Source organism: Apodemus sylvaticus, chromosome 17 (assembly GCF_947179515.1).
Source record: "Apodemus sylvaticus chromosome 17, mApoSyl1.1, whole genome shotgun sequence".
In the NCBI taxonomy this organism is placed as follows: domain Eukaryota; kingdom Metazoa; phylum Chordata; class Mammalia; order Rodentia; family Muridae; genus Apodemus; species Apodemus sylvaticus.
Window position 1 is genome coordinate 52,485,026 of NC_067488.1, and position 20,779 is coordinate 52,505,804.

General features: G+C 51.6%; 1 protein-coding gene across 2 annotated transcripts in view; it reads right to left on the reverse strand.

The window, feature by feature from the left end:
• Efcab6 (EF-hand calcium binding domain 6) overlaps nucleotides 1–20,779 on the reverse strand; it is a 177,819-nt gene that overhangs the window by 11,860 nt on the left and 145,180 nt on the right. For both annotated transcript variants that reach the window (XM_052161364.1, XM_052161365.1), the window contains 3 exons: nucleotides 18,669–18,864; nucleotides 15,623–15,814; nucleotides 2,033–2,260 (listed from right to left, as the gene is read on the reverse strand). In XM_052161364.1, the coding sequence (XP_052017324.1) occupies nucleotides 2,033–2,260; nucleotides 15,623–15,814; nucleotides 18,669–18,864 (616 nt within the window). The remainder of the gene's footprint in view (nucleotides 1–2,032; nucleotides 2,261–15,622; nucleotides 15,815–18,668; nucleotides 18,865–20,779) is intronic.

Genomic DNA, 20,779 nt, shown 5'->3' on the forward strand with positions numbered 1-20,779 from the left:
AGGTAGGAAGTGACCAGCAGCTATCTCTCCCTGCTTCCTGGCTGTGCACACATGGCCCGCTGCCTCCAGCCTCTGTCACCATGCTTCCCCTCCAGGACAGACTATCTTAAACCCTGAGCCAAAAGGAACCCTTCCTCCCCCAAGTTGCGTTTGTCAGGTATTACGTCACAGCAGCAGGGGAAAATTTGTCTGTTGACAGCAGCCCAGCACCAGCATTTGTGCACGGGTGGGCTTGCTGGCTCTGTGCATTTGCTGCACATCAAGGTTGGTGGCTGTACCCAGAAACCTGCTCAGAGGCCAAGGCTGGGGTCAGGGGACCAGGACCTCCGGAACTGGGAGGATGGAGAGAATGGAAAGGGCCAAGTGAGGCTGGGAAAAGCCTCCTTCTGCTTAGAATCTGGGAGGAGGAGCAGGCAGCAAGAGATACAGGCACCAGGTGCTGGCAGGGGCAGAGAAGGCAGCTGGCTAGGAGAGCAGGGTGCCAGGAGCATGGTGGGAAGCATACAGGGATGCCAACTGACTTTTCTGAGTCACATAGCTGGACAGGTGCACAGCTGAATGGGTGCACAGACAGCTGGACAGGCACACAGCTGGGCAGGCACACAGCTGGACAGTCGCACAGCTGGATAGTCGCACAGCTGGATAGTCGCACAGCTGGACAGGTGCACAGTGCACAGCTGGACAGGAGTATAGCCGGATAGGTGCACATCTGCACAGGTGCACATCTGGACAGGTGCACAACTACAAAGGTGCACAGCTGGACAGCTGCAAAAGCCTGTTATTTTATTATCTGCAAGCATCTTTCTCACTTGCTAGGGGTGTCTGTTTTGGGGCAGGGGCAGAAATCACAAAATATTGAGAGATCCTCCTTCATGATAAGGCTAAATGTAGACTTTCCCTAACCCCACAGACCTGCTGTAAGGAGGAGCTGTGGTCTGTCACCTGAAGCAACAGCTAGGCAGACCTAGCACTGATGGTGGATAGCTAACAACACATTTCATGCAGAGCCCTGACAGCCCATCAGTTCAAACTCAGCACTGAAGCTGCTCTCTGTGTCTCTGTGTCTGTCTCTGTGTCTGTCTCTGTGTCTCTCTCTCTCTCTCTCTCTCTCTCTCTCTCTCTCTCTCTCTCTCTCTCTCTCTCTCTCTCTCCTGAAGGCCAACTGTACCTACAGGTTTCCAAAGCCATGTCCCCTCCCCCAATCATGGAATGGAGCTCTGGAGAGCTGGACTCCTTTGAGTGTGAAGTAAGTTTTTATCATGTGGGTGAGCCAGGTCATGGAGACAAGATGGAGGTTAAGTGGTACTAAGTGTTCTGGTGCCATTGACAACATGACTGGCACAGCGTGCTGCCCCAGGGTACAACACAGAGAGGAAACTCGATGTCAATCATTCCAGTACCAGATGATTGCAGAGGCAGGAGACTGACTGAGAGCTGGCACTCATTTTAACAGCAAAAGGGACCTGAAGCTCACCCCGACTGAAACGCTCACAGCTGATAGAGCAACAGAGGCTTCTGTGGGTTACAACAAACTGAGACCCCAGCAGGGCGTGCGAGCTCACGCAGGCACTCCCAGCAATGGGGAGGGAGAAGATGATCAACCCAAATCCAAGGCCAGTTTTCTCTACAAAGCGGGAGTTCCAGGTTATTAAGGGCTATCTAGGGAGAGCTTATGGATGAGGGAGAAAGGAAGAGAAAGGAGAAGGAGGGGGAGGGTGAAGGAAGAGAAAGAAAGGAGGAGGAAAAGAAAGGGGGGATGGGAAATTACCTTAAAAAAGGAGCGCAAAGCCGGGCGGTGGTGGCGCACGCCTGTAATCCCAGCACTCAGGAGGTAGGGGCAGGCGGATTTCTGAGTTTGAGGCCAGCCTGGTCTACAGAGTGAGTTCCAGGACAGCCAGGGGCTATACAGAGAAACCCCGCCTTGAAAAAAACAAAACAAAAACAAAAAAGAAAGAAAAAAAGAAAAGGAAAAGAGTGCAGTGGAGAACTGTCTGCTCTGTCACCTGCTTGGGGTGAGTGGCCGCCCTCTTACCTGCTCGTCCGTCAGGATCTGTACGTGGCGGGTGCAGATGGATCTGAACTCATCTCTGGAGACTGTGTTGCTTTTCAGGGTGTCGAAGTTCTCAAACTCCTGGGCGATGGTGTGGTAGTGGGATGCTACTGCCTTTTGCACTCGTGCCAAGATGTCTCTGTTGGATGATTCTTTGGGAGATGTGGGGGGCGGGACCTTGGGCATGTTCTCTGCCCACTCGTCGGCGGTCTGCAGAAAACGGAATGAAAATTGATGAAAATTGGTCCGCTGGGTGAACAGTAGATGCCTCTTGTCTCTGTGCAGGGAGGCAAAGCTTAATGGGAGAGGGAGGAGGAGATGCGTCATGATTTCTAACGACAGGTCAGCCCAGCTGGGTGGAAGGCCTGGCTCCCTTGGCGGCAGGAGAGTGGTCCCCAGGGTGGCACTCTGCCCTTGGAAGGTGGGCTGAGAAGCCCAAAGGAGTGGTGCACCATTGACTCTCCTGTTCCTTCGTTCTTGATGGCTGCTTCTCTGGTTTCGTTTAAGATACCCAAGGGCTGGGGAGATGGCTTAGTTAGTAAAATGCTAACCACATTAGGTTAGCAAAAGGACTTTTAAGTTAGAGTCCCCAGAAACCAAAATGGTGAGCGGAGCTGTCCAGGGTGCTGGGGAGCCTAGCAAAGATGTACAACCTGGGCGAGGATTAGGGACTTCCTGGACAGAGGCAAAGGCTCATTATAATTATGATCAGGTAAAGGGCTTGTAGTTGGGGGCCCCCAGGAGGACTAAACCCTATGTTCAGTGTCTGGCACTTCACTGTGGGGATAGGTGGACTGCAGTGGCAAGCCAGGAGTTGTTACTTGCGAAATGACATCAAAGGAGCCTGGAAAACAGGGAGGAACTCTCAGTTTATTTGGGGTGTGTGTGTGTGGGTGTCTGGTCAGGTCAGGTCTCTGGGGAGACTGGGCACCATGCTTCATTCAGCCAGGCTTGGGAGACCCAGAGGGTGAAAGTATGTGTTAGGAGGGGTTTTAGCCTCCTGTAAGAAAGGAGAACAGCTTTGAGCGGCACCTCCTTGTTGAGTGTGCCAACTGTCCTGAAGCTAGGAGGCCTGGGGGAGGGGACAGGGAGAAGGTGATACTCTGCTGGCAAAGGAGACCTGGCCAGCAATAGCCAAAGGTCAAGAAAATCCAATACTGGCCCTGGCCCTGGTGATGACAGTCTTGTCATGATCCTTGCTTCGACACTGGCTCTTACTGTGGCTACCAGTGCTGTGCTAGGCAAACTGGCAGACTGACAGGAAATGCTCCTAACTTGGCCACACTTTAAGTGACCCAGCAGTGATGTCTGCACTCCGTCGCTGTCAAGTGGCCTGTTTTATGAAACTAGCAAACCCTGACAACTGCTGGGAGTGTCCTAGGAAACACAGACCACACACTTCCACTCAGACACCAGCTCCGAGCACCCGCGGGTACCAGAGTCATCTGCATGCCCACATTGACTCTGGAAAGTAAATGGGCATCATTCTCTTGATTGGGAAGAACTGAGGTGGAGATGCTGGTGCGTCTCATGCATTTCTGAACTCGGATGGCCGGAAGTGTGAGTCCCAGAGCTTGGCATCCCCTAGCATCCCTGCCCTTCCACAGGGCATCAGCACCCACAGAGCAGAGGGTGGGGTCCCACCTCCAAATCCAAAAGCACACGTGAAACACTGTGGGAGCTCTGTATGGGAGAAAGGCAGGCCCGGGGCTGGCCTCGACTGCACTCTCTTCTTCTGCTGGGCTGAGAGGCTCTCCAAGGAAGGCTTGCCCTCTCTTTGCCTGTCTCCTCCTTTACTGAAGGGGAGTAAAACTGTCCAGACTGTGAGGTGACAGTCGTAAATTAATGGCCCCGTGCAGCTGCGTCTCTTCTACCTTGACACGGGTTCCAGTGACTGAACTCGGGTCTGCAGGCTTGAGTGGCATCGTTGGCCGCTGTCAGCCTTAAATAGTCCAGGCTTCATTTACTTAGTTTGTGATTCATCTTTGTAGCCCAGGCTGGCCTCGCTCAGCATCCCCACACCTTAAGCTTCTCTGGGATTGGGTGACAGATGTGCACCTCCATGCCTCGCCTTCTATACCCATTTTTACAAAACCTACTTCTTGAGATAAGACAAGAAAATGGAGAATGACATGCTGGAGCCATCACCGCTGTTAGAAAGACAAATCGACTAGAAAGTTTCCAAATGATTTAGGAAAGCGGTCCAATTTGAACTAAAACTGCAAGAGCAATGCCTGCCCCTGAGAGGCACTAGCTGTGACGGGTTACAAGCCGAAGCACATCACTCATCGATGACAGGCTACTGAACCCATGGGCGAGAGCCTGAGAGAAACGGAGCTTCCTGAGAGAAACCAGCATTTACTGCGACCAGGTCGAGGGGAGGGCAAGGCCGTGCTCCCCATCAGGAGAGTCAGATTCAAGCTACAAGCCCCTTTCAAGTTCCAAAAATAAACCATCTCTGGGGCTTGGGGAGACCACTCAGTGGGTAAAGCACCTGCCACAAAAGCACACAAGGACCTGAACTGGTTCCGCAGGTCTCACCCTAAGAGGAGGGCAGGATGGTGTGCCTCTAAAATCCCAGCATGGGGGAAATGGAGACAGGAGCACCCCTGGGGTTCATGGGCAGCACAGCACAGCACAGTATAGCATAGACTAGTGGATTCTCAAGCCAGTGAGATATTCTATCTCCAACAAGATGGATGGCTTCTGAGGAAATATAGCTGAGGTTGTTGTACACGCAGTCTCCCTCTCTCCCTCCATTCCTCCCTCCTCCTCTCCCCACACACCTTTATTGGGGATGGGAATCAATAGACATTTTGACAAGTACATCAATGATTGAAACATACACTGTAATTGTTTCTCAGCCTTTTGGCTAAGGTCAAGTGAAAAATACATTGTCATACACTTTTGGAGAAGGCGTGGCCACCAGAGACTCAAGCTGGCTGCATCTGTGACCCAGTGAGAGTCATGGAGCTTGGCTGAGACTCGCTCTGTGTTGGCATTGGCTCTGCCGACCAGTGACTGAGGCACCACCCCCTGCACCCCAAGGAGCCTTTGATGAAGAGACCTGTTTGCTTAGACAACACTGGACAGCAGTGCGGCTGCCTTAGATGGATGGCCTCAGTGAGGGGCGGAGCCCAAACAAGGCTCATCAGTTTCATTAGAGATGACCCTTTCCCCCTGAGCATCAAAGTGTGATCCTCTACAGCTTCTGCCCCAGCTCACAGAAGCTCTCCATATTCATCCCAAGGCCTGCAGCCGCCTGTGCTGACTGTTTTCTGTCTCCATCCACAATTAGCTCAGCCCTGGTCTCACCTCACTCTGATTTCCCCTGCCCATGTCTGGGGCATGCTCCTCTGAGCAGGCTCTTTTTCAGAAGCAGCGGCCCAATCAAGGCCAGACCCTTCTGAGCCCCAGGACAAGAGGCCAGCTTCACAATGGGCCCTGCATTCTGTGACCCCACCCACCCTGTTCCAGCTGAGGGCCCCTGCTGGCTTGCGGAACACTGGGGCTACAGCACTGCCCTGGGAGGCTTTGTGCTTTGTCTCCATTCCTCCTCCAGTCTGTGGCGTCTTGGAGCCTCATCCGCCCATCCCCTCCCTCACCCATTTCCTGTCACACTTCTCTGCTGCTCTCTACTCTGACAGATGAACTTCATAGAGAGCAAGGGTCCCTGTCCTCTGCCTCCCAGGGAGAGAATACCCAGGAGTTAGGGGAGAGATTGGGGGCACAGTGGAACCAAGAAACAAGCCGCACAATGATGCCAGCATTGCCGGTGGGTGGTATAATGAGGGATGGGGTTGGATTCTGCCTGCTCTGGGTGGGTGGTGACCATGGATCAACTCTAGGGAGGCAAGGAAATAGAAAGGCAGCAAGATTCTACATTAGCCAACTGGGAACTCTGATCATCTCCATGCTAGAGAGAAGGACATTCCCAAACCAGGAAGTATCCCTGTGGTCAACTCAGGCCTGACTCATTCCAGATCCTCTTTAGAAAATAAAAGAGGGAAAATTAACAAGCTATATAAAGCATTGGCAATAATGAAAACCTTACACTCATGGTTAGGAGCAACATGCTATTTCTATAGATGCTAGGTCAGGAGTGGTACCAAGCAAACACTTAGCAAGAGAACATCTATGATGCAGGGGAATGACTAGAAGAGGACCGCCAGATGACCGCATAAGGAATGACCACACCTGTGCACACCCATGTGCACTGTAATCCACAAACGTCCCACATGCCTATAGTCTGAGCAGCTGTGCCAAGGCAGGGCCCTGGCCAGACTCACATCTCTGATGTTGACCCAGATTTGCTGCTGCCCATCTGTGCAGTTCCATCCAGAAAGCAGCGGTTAGGCTGATTAGTCCCAGTCCCAGGAGTGGTGACACACCTGCCTGAGCCATCCTCCCGGGGCAAACACACAGTAGGCCTTGACGCTGGGACAGGCAGCCATTTACTGCTATCTGTGGCACATCTGCTTCACCTGGGGACCCAGGGACCCAATGGCTCTCCATGCTCTGCTCATATGGAACTTAGTGTCCTGGGTGAGAGAGAGGGACGTGGGCCAAGTCCCCTAGGTAAGTGGGAGGACCCTCGGGAAGAGACATGGCCCCCCTGACACTGTCATGAAGGCGTGGGGCAGGAAGGGCAGTACTTACATTCCAACCATGTACTGGCCAAACATGCCCTTCCAAACCAGCCAGACAACAGGGACAGTGACATCATCCCCCTCTAACCAGAAAGTTGGGGTTGTGGGAGAAAAGAGAGGACCTCAAATGCTGTCCAAGATGACATCCAGGGACTGAGTTGGTGGACAAGGAGATGGAACCCCTGGCTGACGCAGTCACTGTTCGCTCCAGCTAGGAATGTCTTTGTCTGTGTACCAGAATTATGCCTACACTCCCGTGGCGGTCACTCAGAGCACAGAGAAAGCAAGGTCACTGGAAATCCCACCCACAGGGACCACCGCTGTCGTCACCTCTAAAGCACTAGCATAAGGTCTTCAGGCCACTGTCAACTTCCTGGCACTGTTGCCCCCATATATACACCAGTGTCACCCAGAGATCCCACGCGACCCTGGGGGCAGAGCCAGGCTTCCCCGGGGTTTGCACGGAGCCTGCTGGGCTCTGGCCTTCGGGATCCACTGCCTCAGCTTAGCCCCCAGCAGCGCTCACCCGTGGGCGCCAAGAAGGAACAGATGGCTCCCAGTCTGACGCTTTTGTGCCCCATCTGAATGGGGGAAATTGTGCCTTTTTTTTCCCCCTATAACTAAGAGGAATGTTCTTTCTAATCAGAGAAGACACCACCGTCAGCTTCAGATGCAGAGACATCTCCCACCAGCAGTCAGCTTTACAGCAAAGGTGCCTGGGAACAGGAATCAGGGTAGGCAGACAAAGAGAGCAGTGCGTGTGTGTGTGTGTGTGTGTGTGTGTGTGTGTGTGTGTGTGTGCGTGCACGTGGTGTGTGTGTGTGTGAGTATGTGTGTGTGTGTGTGTGTGTAGCCTCAGGGCTTGAGCAGCCCAGCTCCTGGTAACCTTTATACTACTGAAGCACCTATGGTACTAGAGATGGTATTAACCTTGCCCTAGAGCAAACACATTCAGACAAAGTGGTTTAGGGAGGTCCACTCTAATGCTGGCTTAGAATCCCACTGGTGTACAAATCTACTAGGAAGGCCAGAGTTAGCCCATCCAGCCACGCTTCACAGAACCAGTTCTGCTGTCGGGATTCAGAGACAACCCAAAGCGTCATCTATGACTCCCCCCTGCCCCCCGAGTGGGGGAGCCTTAGAAACCCTATCCTCAAGAACTCAGCAGGCAGCAAGAGGCTTCTAATTAGAAACAGCACAGAACTCGGCACTTCCTTCTAGAGGAGGTTATAATTAGTTCCAAAAATTGAAAAATTGCTTCATTCCATCAAATATTTTGATTAAGGGAAATTAATTGTACTGTGCCTTCATTTATATTTACAGTGGGTAAATGAATCTAAAATGGATCTAAAAATAATAGCGATGAAACTGCCTGTCCAGAAAAAAAAAAAGCATTGAAAACCTAGATGAAAATGAAGTCTGAGCTCTGAGAGGAAGATTCTCCTGCTCACCTGTGGTGCCTGCCCGATGCAAAGAGGCAGAGGCAGGAAAGGGAGTGGGCGTGCCCCAGGGAGGACGACTGGACAGGTGTCAAGACCTAGGAGGCATGATACCACTACCCCAGGCGCCATCCCAAGTGTCCTGGTGGCATGGACTGTGAAGGCTACTGCGACATATCCCCACAGGTTTGTGTGTTTGGACATTTGGCCCTCAGCTGGGAGGCTGTGGGGGCCGATAGGAAGTGGGGCCTAGGTGCAGGAAGTATGTCACTGGCCTCCAGATTCCTAGTCCAGGCTCTTGCTCCCCCCTTGTCCCCCACCTCCTGATCCTTGAAGATGTGAGCAAGTTGTCCTCACCACAGCTCTGCACAGCCTGCTGCCTGCCACTGTTCCCTGGTGGAGAAACCATGATGAACCACATCCCCTCAAATTAGGAGTCAAATATTTCCTCCCGACGTTGCTGATTACAGCTGTGCACGGAGAATTTCTGGCTTCCACAGCATCTCTGGAAAGGCCCCCAAATTAAACCAACCCTGTCAGTGCTTGCTGAGGCCCAGCCCAGTAAGATGCTAGCCAAGCTGCCTTCACAGAGTGCAGGCTGGACCCAGTACAGTCTCCGAAATCCTCCCACCATCCTGAGTGGCTTGGGGCTTTCTGACTGACAGAGCCACAGGGCTGGATTCTGAAAGGTGGGACTTGTGGTATCCTTCGGCTCTCCCCGCCAGTGACAGATCTCAAAGTAGTCCCACTCCAGACATACAGTAAGCTTCCATGATGATTCCTCCCACAGCCACGCAGAACACAAGGGCCTCCTTGGAAGAAGATTCAGAAGCTCACAAACACTGCCGGGCAGTTGCCAGGTACTGTCCTAGGGCTGTGACTGGGAGACTGAAACCTCTCACCCCAGAGGACATTCAGAGATGTCTGAATGGGTGGGAACAGAGGCTGTGGCCTCCTCCACAGGGCCTGCTGCTGCCTCGCCCATTCTTCATGTCTTACACATCTGATGCGTGCTCCCTCCCCAGACTTGGGACTTCACAGAGTGTTCCTCCAGCATGTTTTCCCCTCCCACATCTTTCCTTCCTGGTTCACAGGCTCATCAGAAAACCACTCCTGAGCCGGGCGTGGTGGCTCACGCCTATAATCCCAGCACTCTGGGAGGCAGGGGCAGGCGGATTTCTGAGTTCGAGGCCAGCCTGGTCTACAGAGTGAGTTCCAGGACAGCCAGGGCTATACAGAGAAACCCTGTCTCAAAAAAACCAAACCCCAAAATCCAAAAAAAAAAAGAAAAAAAAAAAAAGAAAAAAAGAAAACCACTCCTGCCTGCCTCCTGATTCTCTTCCCTGCCCCCCTCACTGTCTCCTAGCTCTTGGGCTCGCTTCTGGCAATGCTGTGCACACTCACACAGAATCCACCCAGAGCTGTGCAAACTCCCACCTCATGGATCCCTTTGAAAGTGTGAAACTGACAAAGTTCAGGGACACAAAGCCACCCCCTTTGGCTAATGACCCAATAAACTCAGGGATGGAATCACTTATGAAAATGCTAATATAAATTCCTCTACTCAAATAAATTTCACACCACTGACCACATCATCACCAGTTATTTGGTATTGCCTGGGCCAGGGATCCTGCGAAGCTGGACGCTGTGTCAACCACAGGGCAAGGAATCTATGTGACAGTCCCAAGGGCGGACAGTGAAGCAGCGCTCACCGAGCTGTAGGATTCTAATCCCAGCCCTGGACAGCAAGTTCTGGGGGCCATGCCACAGCTCTCTGAACCTTGGCTTCCTTTCTGAAAGGTATGCTGATATAATGTGCCCACGGCATGCAGGGCTATGGAGAGGACCAGCGAAGAGTATCCGTGAGGACGCCTGGGGTGTGGCTGTCTCGTAGCAACTGCCTGATGCCCTCCTGTCTGGTGACATTTGATTGTGGTGACAAGATGATGACTGTGGCTGGCCACACACAATCACTGGGTGGGCAAGTTGTTCTTTCTTCTTAGTATCTCAGCACAGTACAAACTCAGGCTTCCGCAGGAGTGGCCATGGCCAATTCTGTGAAGGTATGTCACCCAGTGGGGTCCTCTGAGTGCACCCCCTTGTCCACTGCACACCTGGACCCCACGATGCCCAGTTTGCGGGATGAGGAGCTATGGAGTACTAGTCAGCAGACAGACAGACAGACATAGAGAGACAGAGACAGAGGCAGAGAGAGGACACCACTGTATCGTAGCCATTCTCTGCAGGACTTCCTTGACCCAGCAGCCCTGGACTTGGCTCCTGGCTTCCTGGTATACCCAGTGGCAGTGCCACCACTGAGCTGAACCCACCTCTGTTACTCAGTGGATCCAAACACTACACTGAGCAGGAGTGATTTTCTTCAGGCAAGGCGATGCCCTGTCTTCTACACAAAGCGCTTGGGTGTGGAATGCTTTTCGGGAGCTGAGAGGGAGCTTGGCTGAGGAGGGGCCTATCTCTTGCTCCTTTGTCCTGTAACCTGGCCACTGGGCCACATTTTAAGCCCAACACTTCTCCTTCATGTTGGATGCTGGAGAAGTTGATCCCCAATGGCGAGGGACACTGGGGTCACCTTCTCCTTCATGGACCCATTGACCTCTGCAACCATGGGGCTGGTCTTCCTGTGTGAGTGGGCTGTGCGTGGGAAGAGCCTCTGGCCTGGCTTGCAGGTGGGCTCCTGGGCCTCCCCACAGTGAGACTCCCCACAGTCTTGGGCGGGCTCTTCTGCCCTGACCCTGCTCTTTCGAAGCACTAACTACACTGGTGACCCTGGGAGCAGGAACGGCCTAGGGCGGAGGAGCCGCAGTGTGGAGCCAGGACCCAGGATGCATCTCCTGTGGGAAGGGCTTCGTCCCACGTCCCTGCACAAAGGCCACAAGATGTGAGGTCACAAACATGTCTGAGAAGGGACACTGAGGTTCACTCAGCATGAGACGTAGGTGGAGCCAGATGACGGTCTCCATTATTTCGGCACACTTGAGGTCTTACTGAGGGCATGAGTACAGTTCTACAGCCCAAGAATCAAGTGGCCTTGGCTGGGGGGAATCTCTGCTGAATCCCTCTATGAGGAAGGTGTTGGTTTCTTTAATTACACTTCAGTAATCTCTTTTTAATTACTTGCCTCCCCTGTGTCTCCTAGAGGGAGAGGGTGGCTGATGTCCCCTTAATGAGCTGAAGTGAGACTTTACTCAGTCCTACCACTCCTGACTTCTCTTCCCTCCTGGTGAGAGGGTGGGATGAAGCTGTAGCAGGCTGAGTGACAAAGGCCTATTCTCCCCCAATTCCCTCCTCGCATGGAGGAAGGAGTCCCCAGCCCTTCCCTGTGGCCCAGAGCTAGGCATCTACACTCTGAAAAGCATTCAAGAGCCAGTGGGTGGTCTCTGTGTCCCTGCTTCCTGCCCTAGTCAGTGAGTAAACAGGACAAACTGAGCAGCCACATGGTGCCTTGCCGTGGCCACAGGGGGCCTTGTGGTCCCTCGAGCCTGTGGTCCCTGCCTCAGCCTGTCAGCCTGGTAATCGAGAATCTTCTGGCTCACATCTCTCAGCTAGGTGTCTCCAGAACCCTGGGAGATATGCAGGACTGGGGTTCAGCTACTTCTCTGGTGTCCCCCACCCCCACGCCATGACCAGTCACTCCCTGATGAAGGAAGGTGCACAGAGGGTGGGGCAGGTATCATTGTGGCCTTAGCTCTTCCCAGTGTTCCACTGAGAAGCACTTTAACATCATTCCATTGGCCATTCTTCCAGAACCTTCACAGGGTGTTGGGCAAAGTGTGTCTTGTAAAGAGAACGCGTGATACAGTGGTTCTTAAACGGTGGGTCACAACCCCTTTGGAGTTCGCATATCAGATATCTATATTATGATTCATTACAGTAGCAAGATTACAGTTATGAAGTAGCCATGAAATAAGTTTAGGGTGGGGGGGGGTCATCAAAGCATGAGGAACAGTATTAAAGGGTTGCAGCATTAGGGAGGTTGAGAACCACTGCTGTATCAGCTAATATGAGGGGCTCCAAGTGCCTCAGGTAGAGGTCTAGTGGCATTTTGCCCCCTGCTGAGTCCTGTGTGAGGACAAATGGCACCCAAGGTGGGACTTCAGATTCCCCACCACCACCACCAGGCCCTACCTCCAGGTATGGGCTCTTTCTCTTCCATATTTAGCTTCCACAGATCTTTTGTTATACAGTCCAAGCAGGCCTGGACACCTCTACTTTCCATCAAGTTACTCAAGAACTGTAGGACCCTACGCCTGGCAAGAGCCATGACAGCTTTCCCTACAGAGCTCACCTTCTCCTGCATACCACGGACTCTGCGCTGGCACGCTCTTCCATCTGACTGAGTGCCTTGATCACGCCTATCTCTAGGGAGGCCCATCCCCTTTAAGCCTCCCTCTCACACAGGCCTGCGTCCAGCTTCCTAGTTGTTGTGCAGTAGAACACCCTAGCATCAGACATATGACCTAGGCCTTGTTCCCTGTCGTCTAGGCTGGAGCAGGTACTCTAGAAGGCAGGGAATATACACTAAGTAATTTATAACTTCCTGCAACTTTAGCTCCAGGATATCCAAGATCTCTGACCTCTCTGGTCAATATGTTTATACACACCCCAGACACATACAAATAGACATGAATTTTTTAAATTAAAAATAATTTTAAATCAATCACAAAAGTCCTGAAAAACTCTAGCAGACCTCAAATACCATTGCCCAGAGTCTGACTGGAAAGGCTCATGCAGAGGGGTTGGAGAGAAGCCATATTGCTGAGCAGAGGGGCAATCTCAACTCCTCCCTTCAAAGCTATGAGTTCACGCTAAATAGCGTGTGATGGACACAGGTGTTCCCTGGAGCTATATGTACTGTCTACATCCAATCGCCTTCAACAATGTTGATTTCAGATGATGCAATACACACAATTGCGTCACAGAATTGTTTTTAAAATATCTTATAGGGAGTTGCTTTCAAGATCAGTAAAGATATTCCTGCTCTTTCACCCCAGATATTTTTGCTCTGGGATTCCATAAAATATAGACACAGGGTCTGGGGGTGAGGGTTGGTTTGGGAGATCAAGTGCTCATCACTCAAGCATGAAGTAGAGGATTAGGATTCCAGAACCCACAAAGAAACTGGGCAGGCATATTCGTTCCTAAGCCAGCACAATCCCCAACTGCATTAAATACTTATCCCTATACCCGCAGATAAACATGGCTATCACCCCTTGTCTGAGAAGGTTCTTTGTGCAACAGATAGCAACACCATGGATGGAGATGTCACCCATGGAGACATCACAGAAAGCCAGAACTGGTTAACATGTAAAGAACAGATGACCATGGAACATTAAAAAAAGAAAACTAACAGCAAAGTGGGCTGGCGTTCTGGCCCACCTATGATGTCAGCCCCCAAGAGACAGAAACTATGGTAATCTGGCTACCTAGACTGGCTGACCATCAAGAGACCTAAGCATAGTAAATATGGTGGAGAGAACTGAGGAAGACATGTGATATCAACCTTTAGCCTCCATGTGCGCACATGTGCATGCACCTCATAGACATTAGAAACTGTAACATGTACACATAGGTTTACAATGGAGAGTGTTCACTGAAGAATACATCACAGTGGCAAAAGTGGGAACACTCTAAATGCTTAGGAGTAAAAGTGTCAACAGGAAGTTTCTAAGCATCAACATTCTGCCTGTAGGTGGCACGGCACCATTTTGCTATAAGTGGAAAAGGCCAAGACACCCAGTTTATATCTTCTGTGTCATCTCTACTCTGCATAGTTCCAAATGCAATCAAAACAGGAAAAGCAGTCTTCAAGGAGGCGCAGAGGCGTTGGCTTGGAAACTGCCTTCCTTGCTGGCAGGACAGGCTGGGGGCAATACTTGGTGGAGCTGATCTGTCCACCTCCCTCACCCGCTTAACAATGGGGAAGCACACAGAAAGCACCCTGCCTGATCCAGAGCTTGCTGCTTCCTTGTAGGGACAAGTCACTGTTACTGTGGGGGTGTCACATGAACATTGTCTTTTCTCAGCTTTACACAACAAACATCATATTTCTTATAGGAAGACAGAAAGCATAATCACAGGGGAGAGCAAAGGCCACCATTTGTGAAGATTAAAATCCTGCTACAAAACAGAAGAAGGTCTTTGTAACAGCCAGGGGACAGGGGGCCTAACATCACAGCCTGACCTCATTAAAACCAAGGCAAGGCTAAGGGGGCTGAAAAGAGGGCTGGTGGGGCCATGCAGCACCAGGAAGCCTGGTGTGCCACTCACAGAGCGCCTGCATAGCCACCCAAGAGACTGCAGGCAACATCAGGACCAATAGCCATTTCACATGGAGCAGCAAGCAGCAGCAGCAGCAGTGTGTGTGTGTGTGTGTGTGTGTGTGTGCATATGCATATGCAAATACATGCTTGTACATGTGTGTCTGTGCATGCCTCACATGCATATTTACACACATGCATCACATGAGTGCATATGTATACATGTGTGCCGCAGGACACAGGCACAGAGGCTTTGCCTGTCATGGAAGAAACCCAAGATAACCTACATGCTCCCAACAGGAGGGTAGGGAGCACACACACAAGAATACTAGCATGCTCTCGACAAAGAGTGTTTCCATTTAACATGGAGATGATCTTTAAAATAGATTATGTGAGTGAACTAAACCCAGCATATTAATCTGAGTAAAAACTGGGCAGGCTGGCTCAGGACTGTAATCCTGAGACTGGGAGGCTGAGGCAGGGGAGCACCCACCACCTCTGGGCCAGAGTCCTTACCTATAAAATTGGCCCATCAGTAGGAGATGCCTAACCAGGTGGTTCTGACTGAGGACCTTGAACTTGAGTGTTCAGCACACGGTCGCACACAGTCTGGCAACTGAGAAGGACATCAAGAGCAGACCAGAGCAGCCAGCTCAGAGGACAGTTAGCCGCACTAGTGTGAGCATCCGTTTGTTCCTCCATCAAGGGCGGGGTCCCCTCAGCATAGCCTGCTGTGTGGAATGGCTTTTCCTCACTGGCCTAGGCTAGAGCTCTTGTCAGTGACACAGAGTCACTTATGTAGCCCTAGGGAGCCTTTGCCACCCCACTTCATGAAGCCCGCTTGGCTGTCCAGGGGGCTTTCTACCTTCCACCTGTGCATCTTTCAGGACCGTCACACCTCCATGTTCTCCGACTCTTGTCTGGGGCTCTGCCGGTGCAGCCCCTGGCCTGGCCTCAGTGGGCTGCACCTCTCTGGATACCAGATCTTGTTCTGAGATCTAAGGTGCTCTGAATGCTAAAGCCAGCAAGTGAAAGCAAGCTCTCGGGCTTCTTAAAACAAGAAAGCACTTTCCCCACAAAGGAAAGGATACGATTTCCCTTCCACCACTCCACAGAGTTTATCACGGGTTTTCACTTGGGTTGCTCTAAGGATGACGTTCGAATCGGCTGTCCCTGTGAGCTGCTTTGAGGGGGGGGGTGCCTTACCTCGTCCGAGAAGGAGTTGAAGTTCTCCACGAAGTATTTCCAGTGTATGTTGGGTGAAAGGTGAAGTCTTAATCTCCTCAAGAAGTAATGGTATTGGTTATCTGTTAGCTTCTGGCACACGCTCTTCAGGACATCTCCAAATTCCATAGCCTTCACGAACCCTGTGTCCTCTTTATCCAGTGCAGAGAACGCCTAAAACATCACAAAGGCAGAGGAAACGCTAGCAAATGCTCCTGGCCAGTGGTTGACCCAGACTACGTGTCGGGGGCTGTGCCCACGCCACGAGTGGAGCTGTCATCCTGACACTGCGGGTCGAGCTGTGCAGTAATCAAGACACACCGTGGGTCGTGAGTCGTGCAGCCGTCAACGGCAAAGGTGTAAAAACATGCTATAAAAAGTATGCACACACTTCTCCATCTGTCGAAACAAAATCATTCATTCTTATTGCGCGAGGAAATATATATCAGGTGGCAGATTAAGATGCTTTCTTTTAAAAGTAAAAAATTTAATGCGCCTGCAGCCCACGAGCCCAGCTCTCCTGAGCAGCCTTTCTTGTTCTGTGCAAGTTAGGCACACCTTGGAGCAGGGAGTGTAGGATACTACAGAGCTTTTCAGGCAGGCATTGAGGCAGCAGGGCATACTGGGGCACAGCAAGGCACAAAGGGGCAGTCCCTGGCCCTGGGCTGCTCAGCTAAGTCCTTGACCGCTCTCGGCTCAGGCATGTTCTCTGTAAAGGGGGACCTTGCTAAGGGTGGTTGTGAGTGAGTCTTTGGCTGGGGAGTACAGGGATGTAGGTACCAGGGCCATAGTCGTCTGAAAGAAGAACCAAGCAAACAGGGCTTCATGCTGTCAGGATGTCAGAAGCCATGTCATATGGGGAGATGATACTATGATGTTCTGGGAACCTGAGAAGTAATGTGAGTCCAGCTACTTCTCATGTCAGGGCCTGAAGCTCCCTGGGTCTGTGTGTAAGCTCAGCCTGCTAGCCACAGCACAGATGTGGGAGATATATAGGAAAGGGCTTTGAAATCTATGAAACATTATGAGGGTATAGTGTTGCTATGTTGCCTGGAAACAAGACAGGTGTGTGGCATCTGTGGTGGCTTTTAGCAATGTATTTGCATGCCCTGTCCCTTCCCCTATGGTGGCCACCCTGAACCAGCTTCATCCCTCCCTCTCTTCCTTACCCTTAGCCTCCATCCCTCCTGCCCCCCCCCCCCCCCACTACAGCTCACATCCTATACTCTCTGCAGAAACTACTGTGGTTCCACCCTGAGGCCTGTGGTCCCTAACTTCAGAAACATCCCAAGAGATGCCAAACTGTGTCACTTGAGACCCAGAGGATAAGCAACCTGAACACAAGAGCTCTGTTGCTGCATGGTGTTCCAAAGAAGGGCCCATATACAGAATCTGGGAGACTTGACCAGTCCAGAAACTGACAAGTAAGAGAACACCAGCCTCCTGTAGCTCACAGGGATGCTGCCACCCCCCCTTTACTTCTGATTAATGACCTTGGATGCTAAGTCCTCACAGAGAGCTAGAAACTGGCAATGTGTGTTTTATAGGACAGAGGGAGTTCTGGAACATCTCCCAGCTGGTTGGTCCACACCCACCTTTCTGCTTCCTCCTTCTCTGGATCCAAGCGCCCACCTTAACCTCCTTACACTGAGGGAGTGGGTGGATCTCATTTACCAAACCAAACCAAGTCCAAGTTTAAATCTAAATTTAGAGGCGGCCTTGGAAGCCTCTTTGCCAGAGAGGGCTTTATAATCTAATTTAACCTTGCTGGTAAGCAATATAGTAGCACATCTCAGGGAAACACCTCCACAGACTTTTCCCAGAGGAGACAGGGTTTGTTCTACGTAGATCACAGGCTGGTCTGTTACCTGCAGCAATTCTCCTGCTCCAGCATCCCAAGCAATGTGACAACAGGCATGAGCCAGCATGCCCAGTTAGGTCTTTAAATCCTTAGGCTTCCAGATTTGAAGAGGGCACAGACTGGTCTCTCTCTGCTTCCAGCCATGTTCAGAGCCCTGCCACCTATAATCCGTGAGGCTATGGCAAGTTCATTCACCCTCAGCCTCAGTTTCCCCTCCTGTAGAATAGGAAAAATGACCCCCGCCCCAACCTGCATGCTATGATTTAGGAGATATCCATGGGGGTTGGCACCCCACCAGAGCTCCTTGAGGGCAGAAGCATGGCTGTCTGCAAAGCACTGGAAGCCTCCCTCAGTACAGAACCCTCCTGGTGGCATGGCTAGGCCTCTGCTGTGTGTTGAGGGGGAGGGGATGGGGGAGATTCTTCCTGGTGGGTCCTTGTGCATGAGGTCCAAGTAGCCTCTGACAATCTGTTGGTCTGAGCTGACTATAGTCACCTGGGGTTGGTGTGGCCCACCTTAGGCACCTGTGAACCAGGCTGGGGACAGACTTTCAGGAGCGTGCTTCCCAATCACTCCTTCCAGAGACACTGTCATGACTCAAGGTACCCCATCAGGCAAATGGGGACACCCTTAACCTCAGATGGTCCATGGCCTCTGGGTCCCTCCACACACACACCAGTCTCTGTGACACAGCCTGTCCTGTTCAGCCTCTTAGCGAAAGCCGCTTTGATGTCACCCCCTCCCATGGGTCACTTGCTTGAGCACACTGAAGGCTCGTGGGGGTGTATGTGTCACCGTTATCCGGCTTCTCTGTCCTTTCAAACAAATTATCTTTGTCTGTGAATGTGGGCACCTGTGTGCCAAAGTGCAGGTATGAGCACAGCCCAGGGTGTCGGCCTCACCTTATCCCTTGAATGAGACCGGCTGTCTTTGTCTCCTCTGCCTGACCCCTGAGACCTCAGCGTGTTTGCTGGACCCACCTCAGTGGGCTGGACAGAGCCAGGGCCGCTCTTCACAGAACAACAGTGGAGACAACATTGCTCCAATCAGCAATCTCATCCAGCAGACTGGAGAGAGGTGGTGGGGTCGCAGGGGGTGGAGCTTGGAGCCCCCGGGAGGGGTGGAGGGGTGAGTTTACAAGATGGGGCCCTTGGCAAACGATCATACCTTTAGCAAAGCAGGCTGGGAGGTCTCCACCACCTCCTGCATACTCTTCATCACCTCGTCTGGGGTCAGCCTAGAGAAGTTGATGGGCGAGCTCTCTTCCTTCTCCTTTGGGCGAGCTTTGCTGGTCCAGCTGATCTCAAGTGCTCTCAAGAACTCCACCGGGTCGATGTAATTGCTATGCACACCGACGTCCAAGCTTCCCCACAAAAGAAAAGAATACATTCATTGAAAAAAAAAAGTTGCTTCTTCACTCAACAAACAGTTGCAGAATACAGAAGCACTGTGGGAAAGAGGATGATTCGAAGAAGTTGGTGCCCACCCTGCTGGAACATGCCTCCCTATGGCACCCCTCCCCCCCCCCCCCCCCCCCCCCCCCGTGCAGGTGCTGCTTTCTGATGCGCACATGAATGTTACCACAAGGAGAGGCTTGTAAGAGGAAAGATTGAGGGATACCCCAGAGGGGAGGCCATGGGCTGCCCTGTCCTGAAGACCCAAAACCCAACTGCTGGGCACTGGGGCTCAGAGCCTCGGAGAGCAGGAGGTAGCAAGGGTTGCTGGGTAAAAGATGGATGCCAGCACCCTGCTGGGGCATTTGTGGGGGAGAACAGCCTGATGAGGAGAGTGGAAGTAACTGGGAACAGCCAGTTGCACGCTGCACAGGGAGTTCCTGTCATGGCGGAGGCTTTAACTGTGGGGTGTGCAGGGACGTGTGGTAGTGGGACTCGGAAGGGAAGTATCTCAGAGATAGTACAAAGATGGGGGAACTGAGGCAGAGACACTAAATTCTTCTCCGAGCCTGTCTGAAATGAGTTGTCAAGCCAAAAACTCTCCAAGGGTATTGTGCAAAAACTATCTAGCTTAAAATTTCCCTCATAAAAATTCCATCTCAGCAGATGTCCCCACAAGGACACCCGTGCAGCAGTGACAGCCCTATTCATGCCCTCAACTCAGACGGAGGAACAATTCCCTCTAAATTACGAAAGAGTAACTTGAGTTAGGTCCAAGAGTTGTCCATGAACACTCGGGCGTGTTTATTAAAGACGCTGAAAGTCTCGTGCCTTCATGGTGCTCCGCTCCCGGGCTGGGGCGAGGGCTCAGATGGGAAAGTGCTTGCCAATAAGAAAATGGGCCTGATTTTGAATTTTTACCCTGTGTTTGTTTCTCATTTTGGCTAAGTGTGGAGATGGAGGAGACATGGGTGTGGGGAGCTTGTTAGCACAGTCTACTTGGTGAGTTATAATCCAGTTCTCTGTCTCAAAAATAGAAGAAAAAAAAAAAGAGGCAGGCAGAGCATGCACGTGTATGTACATTCATGCGTGCACACAAACAAAAGGTTTCACTTCTGTGGTTGAGCTCCTGGGGCCCTGGAGTGTCAGCTGGGTGGGACCGAGCATCCAAGGAGAAAAGCGGAAGCTGGAGCAAGCGAGAGACAAGTTTCCGGTGACTCTGCTAAAGGAGGGGAGAGGCTCTCGGCTCTTCGCAAGACACAGCTGTGGAGCGGCCTAGACTGCCTGCGGTGGCGTGGATCACGTGACAGGGACACAAGGACACAGACAATCAGCACCGCTTCACGCGCAGGGAGGAGCTGCCGGCGCAGTATGAAGATGCAGCAATAAAGCAAGCGCACATTCGGACCTCCTTGCGAGGGCTTAGAAAACTCTATTTTGGATCTAGGAAAGAATAATCTACACGTAATTACCAATAGCCAAGATGTTTATCATCAAGGGGTCTTTGAGGAGGAACAAGCGGCTGAGTGATGGGTCCTTATTACGGCTTCAATGCGCAGGGAAGCTGATCACCCATTGAGGGGTGGAGAGCAGAAAGCCTGAGGTCTTTTTGTGTTGTTTATAGAAGTATTGAGTCTAACTACACTTTAACAAGACTCTCTCAGAACCATTTAACTAATTACTTATCTGTGTCTATTTTCCCATGATTTATTCATTGAACGCATGAATTCTTATTCAGCTGGAAATAGATTCAGAGAGAAGACTCAAAGGAGAGGACACGTGAGCACTTCAAGATGGTCTGGAGGGAGCTCCATTTCCACACACTTCTATCACACAGCATATGCACACACTCCATATATACACACACTCCATACACACACTTCA